Genomic DNA, 7,174 nt, shown 5'->3' with positions numbered 1-7,174 from the left:
AGCTTCCAGCTTGAGAAACAAAATCCCGCCGAGAGTCACGCACTGGAGAACCGCCGCCCATTCAACGGCGAAGCGCAAGGGAAAAGCGAAGATAAATAGAGCGCCTCGGAGAAGCGGGTTCGCCCCGCGGCTGCGGCGTTGGCTCAGAGGGTTCCGTCCTTTGGCTTTGCACGGGCGACCCCTCCCCGTCGAACGATCCCCGTCCCGCCCAGAAGCGAACCCGGAGCCCTGCCTCCTTTCTTCAGCGAAGGGACCCCCACCCCACCCGAAGGGCTCTCGGAGCTCCTCAGCAAAGTCACTCTTTCGTCCCTCTGCCCCCCCTTCCCACACACACACACGCCTCCACCGTTACCGTATCTTCTGGTCGTATAAAGTGGACGATTGTTAGGAAAGAAAGTCTTGTGCAAGTTCAAGTAAACACGCATACAAAACCCGCATCATCCAGAGGAGAAAATTAAAAAAAAAAAAAAAAAACCATTGCAACTCATCCCTGTGTTTTAGGTCCGGTCGGGCCCCTCCCTCTCTCTCCTCGCCGGCCACGGCTCGTCCGTCCGTCCATCCGTCTGCCCGCTCGCCCGTCCACCCCATTCCTCCTCCGGCGCGTTTCCCTGCCCCTGAGCGCAGCCGCGGTCCCTTTTCAGGAGGCGGAGGCCGGTCAGCTGTTGTACTGGCAGGCGTTTAGAGTGGAGCCGGGGCTCTGCAGGCTGCCGTAGCCGAAGTTCGAGTGCTGCTTGGACTTCAGCCTCAGGCTGGCCAAGCTGGAGTTGCAAGTGTCCCTGTAGACGCTGTAAGGGGAGCCCGGCGGGCCGTAGGGGCAGGCGGGAGTCGACATGGCCGTGTTGAGGGACGAGCCGCTCAGGTTGTTGAGGCCGGAGTTGGCCACGCCGGGCACGGCCGAAGGGCCCATGGAGGAAGGCATGCTCATGGAGGGCAGCGTGCTGGGCGCCGAGAACATGGACTGGGCCGACGACAGCGGGCTCATGGAGTTGAAGAAAGTGAAGCTCTTGGAGGAGAGCGGCGCCGGCGCCAGGCTCTTGGCGTGCCAGTAGTTGGACGGGTAGCCCGGGTAGACGTCCTCGTAGGGCTGCATCAAGCCGCTGAACTGCGGCACGTAGCCGTTCTTGCAAAGGTCCATCTGCTGGTTGCGTTCCCGCTTCCGCCACTTCGCGCGACGGTTCTTGAACCAGACCTGAGGGGAAGGAAGGGGCGAAGAAAAGACCAAAAAAAAAAAAAAAAAAAGGGCCCAGAGGCTTAGAAACGGCCATTGGCAGGCACTGCGCTTGCAACCCCTCGCGGACGCAGACATTAACAGGGGCAGGGGCTGCCTGCCTAAAATTAGCACCTGCCTAAGGTAAAGGGGAGGGGGAAGGGGGGAAGCCCCCCCCCACGGTCCACCCTGCTGTCCCTCCAGGTGAAACTTAGCAAGCCTAGTGAGGATTTCTCCAAGGTGGTCCCTGCCTGGCCCACCATCCTGAGATGTGTCTATCTATTAGACACAACCTGAGGACATACTGGAACAGACACCTTGTCATTTCAACTCTGAGGACCTGGTTAACTAAGGGGAAGCTAAGCAAGGCTGGTCCTGGTTACGAGACACACACACACCCCTCCTGTTTTTTTCAAGACTACTGCATGGGCTAGACTGGAAAGTTGAAAAAACTTCTTAGAAGAAGGCCAAATCAAATAGTTTCAGTGCAATAATATTGGTAAGGAAACTATCTGATTCACCAGTGGAGTGGAATTGAGGGAGATTTCACCTTTCCTTATAGGATGCAAGATAAAAATTGTGATTTGCTGGAAAATCATCTGCTGTGGTTGTTGAACATTTTGTTGCGTGGCTGTTTTTCTACCCACCTGCCCTAAGTTGCAGTGTTGAAATGAATAAAGCTTTGAGTGACCAGGGGCTGCATCTTCATGGAGAAAATTTGGGAGATCCCTTCAAGCTCAGACACATAGAGCAAAGTCATGAACTGGGAATTTCTACTTTCAAATGGTGCTCTTTCATGACACAGTTAAGGATTCCAAGAAAAACAGGGTTCCCGTGAGCTTGAAATTTTCCTAGGCATTATGGCAAGAAACTGAGAGCAATCACCCAATTAATAATATAACTGATTAAAGATTACAACCAGGACTGGGGCTCCTATCGTGGTATTGTGGGCTCCAAAGGGCCCACACAGCCGATGGCAGGGCCATATTTCCTCTTTAGATTTAATTATTGTTACTTTAATCTAAATAAGAAAAAGAAGAAGAGGATGGATAGCTTCAAGGTGGTTAGAGTCAGTTACAGAGTATACAGTAGGAAGAGCTGAATGACCAGGTTGGGGATAGATCAATGGAGAAAATCTATGTAGTCCCTAAAAATCAATCATCACATTGACAGCTGACATTTTGCAAAGTAAATTGTCCATCTCCAGTATGCTTTAATTTCTAAGAATGCTTCTCCTATCTGTATACAAAATAAAAATGGTCAGCAGCTGCAGCCCATTTGGAAATGCTGCTCAAGGAAAAGACAATCTTTTGTAAGAGGCTTTGGGGAAGAGTAAACAAAGACACAGTATTCTTTGCCCCCAGCTCTCAAGATTCCAAGGCTGCCCACTAGCTAGGGGCTAGCTATTCCCTGACGGATCTACAGATTGATCAGCATGATTCAGAACTGTCTCGGTTCTGAACTGTCTTGGTTAGCTTGTTAAGAAATCCCCTGCTGGATCTTTTCTCAAAACTGAATATGGTACAATAGTTTGGAAAAGAAGGGAACCTAATGGAAAAGTTGTTCAGCATTACTTTTCTTCCTGAAAGAAGAGGTGCCAAACTAAATTGCATATTTGTTGGAATAGCCATTCTTTCTCCTTGACCATACACACTTTTGGTTCTGCTAATCTAAGACAATGTAGCTAATCTAAGGCCATTCTGGGCATCTTTGTTCTCATGAGCTAAATTAAGACCTGGGACTGAAAATAACATTCTGGGGTTCAGCCACTTGAGATTCAAATTAAGTTTGGTGTGTAAAGCTTACCTGGTAACTTCTATTGATATGCTATATAACCTTACATTTTTTATCCATGGAGATGGGGACTTAAAGGATAGTGGGCTGCTGTAAACATGAGGGATTGTTTGTTACATTGGTTTTGTACTGTGTTGCACCATTCATTGCCTGTGTCTATATTTCTACTATCTCTTCAGCCAACTCATCCCTCTGTTGCTTTCTCCTAAAAGGTCCTGTAGCAACAAGGAATGGTTGAGCAGTTTTCTCAACATTCTGATCAGTTTATTTATTATTGGATATCTTAAAGTCCAAATTTTACTCTTTCTGGAATAGCTATTTACTTATTTATTTATTTAACTATTTCCCGCCTTTATTATTTTTACTAATAACTCAAGGTGGCAAACATATCCAAAATATCCTCCTTTTATTTCCCCAACAACAGCAATCCTATGAGGTGTGTTGGGCTGAGAGAGCTATAAGCAAAACTCTGGTTGCAATCAGATCAAAGCTATCAAAGTATAATAAAAAGGCATTAACGTATTCATTACTCAGTACATTAAACAGGCATATTAATTAATATTTCAATATGCTTTTGGGGAGTCAATAGGAAAAAGATACAGATCTTCCTACTTTTTAACCTCATCCTAAGCAACATTCTGGAACTTCTTTATTGTAAACTATGAGAAATCTGCACTTTTGCTGTAGTAAGAAAGGCTGCAAATCATTCTAATTGCCTATTTGGGGTATTTGCTGCCATCACAGCTTATACATGCCTGGTCCTGTGTGATTGAAAACAAAGGGATACATTTTAATGTTGATATTAATAAGAATTAATACTTTTAAGAGAGTAGTCTTTAAAGTGGAGATAAGATTGGTGCCCTCCAAATGTTCCAGTCTTCAACTTGTCAATCCTAGCCACCATGAAAAGCAACTTCCCATGAAAGAAATTTGCACCTTTAAAAAAAAGCCCCTGTTTTTAAACAGGCTGTACTGGAAAAAGACATCTGATCAATGTTTTCAATAGTTGCCTTTTATCTCCAAAGCAGATAAAGATTGTCGCAGATAGCATTTAGTTAGATGGATAGCTGGCATTTCTCTCTGGAGATGGCCTTTTCATTTTGCGATTGGGGCCTTGAGAAATCCCTGCTTACAGATTGCTGCCTTGACTTGGCATCTCCTTTGTTTCCTGTTCAAGATCTCTGGATTTCATTTACTTGTTTCCCTTCCATTAACCACTTTCTGGCCAAACCTCCTGCCCAAACTGCTGTTCTCAGACTGATTCTGGTGGCTTTATCCAACTTAAAAAACAAAAATTCCTTATTTCTGGAAATTAGAAACGGATGGGACAAGTATCCCAAAAGTAGACACAGCCAGCCAGTCCTGGGCATCTTTTGCCTTTCACCAAAAGAGGCATCTGCCCTTACACTGAATGTTCAATATTTACAGTTCTGCTGCTAGAAAAGGGAATCAGTTTAGATGCGGTGTGTGTGTGTGTGTCCTAAGACAGGGGAGTAGCTGATGCAATCTTTGGGAAAATAATCTTTTAGGAAAGGCTTTCAATTTGTTTTCATGAAAAATCCAGGGATTCAAAAACACCGGAAAAATCACACTCTTTCTGCCTCTTCTAAGACCAGTAGGCCTTAGCCACGTGATTCCTGGGAGAAATATGACCAGTGGAACTGCCTGCATTACTGGTAGGTTTAGGATTTTGATAGGAGTTGGCTGCCAACTAAGGCAAGCAGATGCAAAAAACTATCTTAAGAGCAAAAACCAGCCAAACTGGGAATCTAACTGCTTTGTGGGAACACTTTTTTCCTAAAGGCAGTCTCGAAAACAAAGCAGTGCCCCTGTAATCCTGCAGGGACTACAGTGCAACTCCCCCCACCTTCTATTGAATCATGTCCGATTCTTGAAACTTCCTGGACGAGTCCCTGCAGTTTTCTTGGCAAAGTTTTTGAGATGTAGTTTGCCCTTGCCTCCTTCCTAGGGCTGAGAGAAAGTGAACTGGCTCAAAGTGACCCAGTTGGCTTTCTGCCTAAGGCAGAACTAGAATTCATGGTCACCCAGTCTCTGGTTTGATGACTTAACCGCAACACATAATTGGCACTCATAAACAAAGCAAGAGCTATTTAATTGGCTATGTAATTCCTAAACCCAACTAAGATCAGGCTACACTCAGGGGATTGTGGATACCTATTCTGTCCCCTGTTGTAGAAAGTTCTTTGACGATCAAACATGTTTGCTAGTTTGGGGAAAAATTTAACCAAATGAAAACAAAAATGCAAGTTTCAACAAGAAAGAGCAAGAGGAGGAGCTGGCGAGGAAGAATTAGCCGAAACTCCTAGACCTAGAGGAAAAAATGTGGAAAAAGCAAAAAAGCAGCTTGAAATTCACTTCTCAGAAAGTACTTCCAGACATTAGGGGTTTCCCGAAACTGAGGCTAAACATTTTAATGCTGCCTCTAGATATTTTCAAACAAAGTCCTCTTAGCATATTTGGCCAAATTAAAGTTTCAGAAAAATATAACTACAGAAGAGTTTGAGCTAAGATTTGGAAGGAAATGGAGTAATCTATTGATTTCCCCCTACTTTATAAACAGTGGGGGGGAGAGGCTGAAGGAGGGAATTGGGCTGAATTTCTTGGTGGAGGAATCTAAATTAAAGCATCTCAACCAGATGGCTGCTTACCCTCTGTTTGAAGATATCTAACATCCTACTTTAATTTGGAAGCAATCCTTCCCTACTGAAGCCAAGTCAGGCCTCCACATTAAATGCTTAGGGTCAATAACTTTGTATGAATTGCCCCTTCCTTATAGGGCAAACTCATTAAGCATCATAGCACTTCAATGAAAAAACAAAATACACACAGCAGGATTTTAACCCTGTAGCAGTTAATTAGATTATATGCAGAATAATTTGGGGATGGACAGAATAGGCCAAATGGCATCAATTTGGCTGAATTATGCCAAAATTAACAACAACAAAAAGTGTATTGCTGCAATCTTTGGGGAAGTGTATCTCTATAGATGTATTCCAAATGGAAATTTCTCACTGATGTTGAGAGCAAATGTGATTAGAAGTGTGTTTTTATCTTTTTTTTTTTACTTTCAATGTAAAATGCCATTTCTTTCAGCATAGTAAGTCTCTCCCCCTCCCATCATTTATCACAAAAGCACTTTGCCAGGCAATTTTCAAAATGTTTCATTAAGGGGCAGCCCTAAGGCTATGTTAAAAGAGGAATTCCCCCTCCCCCCTAAGCTCATCAGAATAAGTATAGTTCAGGCTTTGAAATGATTGGATAGTTTACTATTTTTCCTTTAAGGCAGCATAACTAATCAGCTGAAATATAATGCTAAACTTAGCATTTCAGATTTCTTTGCTGACTTCAAGGTACAGAAACAGTGCAGAAAAGAAAATACATAGAATAGAGGTATGGAAGAACTGCTTTGATAAGACTTCTGCCTTCAAAGTTTCAGGAAAGTCCTGGGCAGACCCTGAGTTCCCTCCAATTTCCTCTCAGTAAGCAGCTGCAGGATTGAAAGCCAAGGCTGTCTTTTTCTCCAGGAGAAAAACTTTATGGAACTTGGTGGATCTTGAAAGAAGCAGGAATAGGCTAAGGTGCTACTTTACAGATGATAATAATGAGGAACCTCTTTATTTCCCTACAGCCTGATGCCTAAAGCCACTTAAGCCTCTGCTTTTCTGCTAGCATTTGGGTGGGTGGGTGGGTTGGGGAGGCCTTCTTGGCAAAGCTAAGTTTCTGTAGATCCCATTTGGGGGTGAAATGTGAGGCACATATATCGATCTTAAATAGATGTCAACAACAATCTTTGTGGACTTAATAAAGCTCTGGTTTCCTTTCAAATCTAGTAAGATCTATGGTATGTATATAAAAAAGATAACACCAGGCTGATCTTGGATAATACTTCAGTAGATCTTTTTCCCTGTGGGCCCCAATAAATTAAAGGGAATCCTCAATAACTTTTTATCTCTGGAGTGTCGTTATACTGTTAGGGTGATCTCCATTTAGAACCTATTAAATCAAGAACTACCACATTCATCAACTCAATAGGAATACAGCTTCAGAAGCTGTAGGATTCATTCGCCCTCCTGAAAGTATAAAGCAAACTATGAAGTTGAGGGAGGGAGACCCAAAACCAATAAACCAAGAATCCAGCATACAAAACAAGCA

The 7,174-nt window shown here is 43.8% G+C and overlaps 1 protein-coding gene across 2 annotated transcripts in view; it reads right to left on the bottom strand.

Moving 5' to 3' along the window:
- Nucleotides 1–655: 655 nt before the first annotated feature.
- Nucleotides 656–7,174, bottom strand: part of PITX1 (paired like homeodomain 1) — a 41,286-nt gene continuing 34,767 nt past the window's right edge. For both annotated transcript variants that reach the window (XM_070933902.1, XM_070933903.1), the window contains one exon: nt 656–1,189. In XM_070933902.1, the coding sequence (XP_070790003.1) occupies nt 656–1,189 (534 nt within the window). The remainder of the gene's footprint in view (nt 1,190–7,174) is intronic.

This window comes from Pituophis catenifer, unplaced genomic scaffold, assembly GCF_029215685.1.
Source record: "Pituophis catenifer annectens isolate HBS135680 unplaced genomic scaffold, rPitCat1.0.hap2 SCAF_2, whole genome shotgun sequence".
Lineage (NCBI taxonomy): Eukaryota > Metazoa > Chordata > Lepidosauria > Squamata > Colubridae > Pituophis > Pituophis catenifer.
Note: the sequence above shows the minus strand (reverse complement) of the source record. Positions and strands in the feature narration are given on the sequence as shown.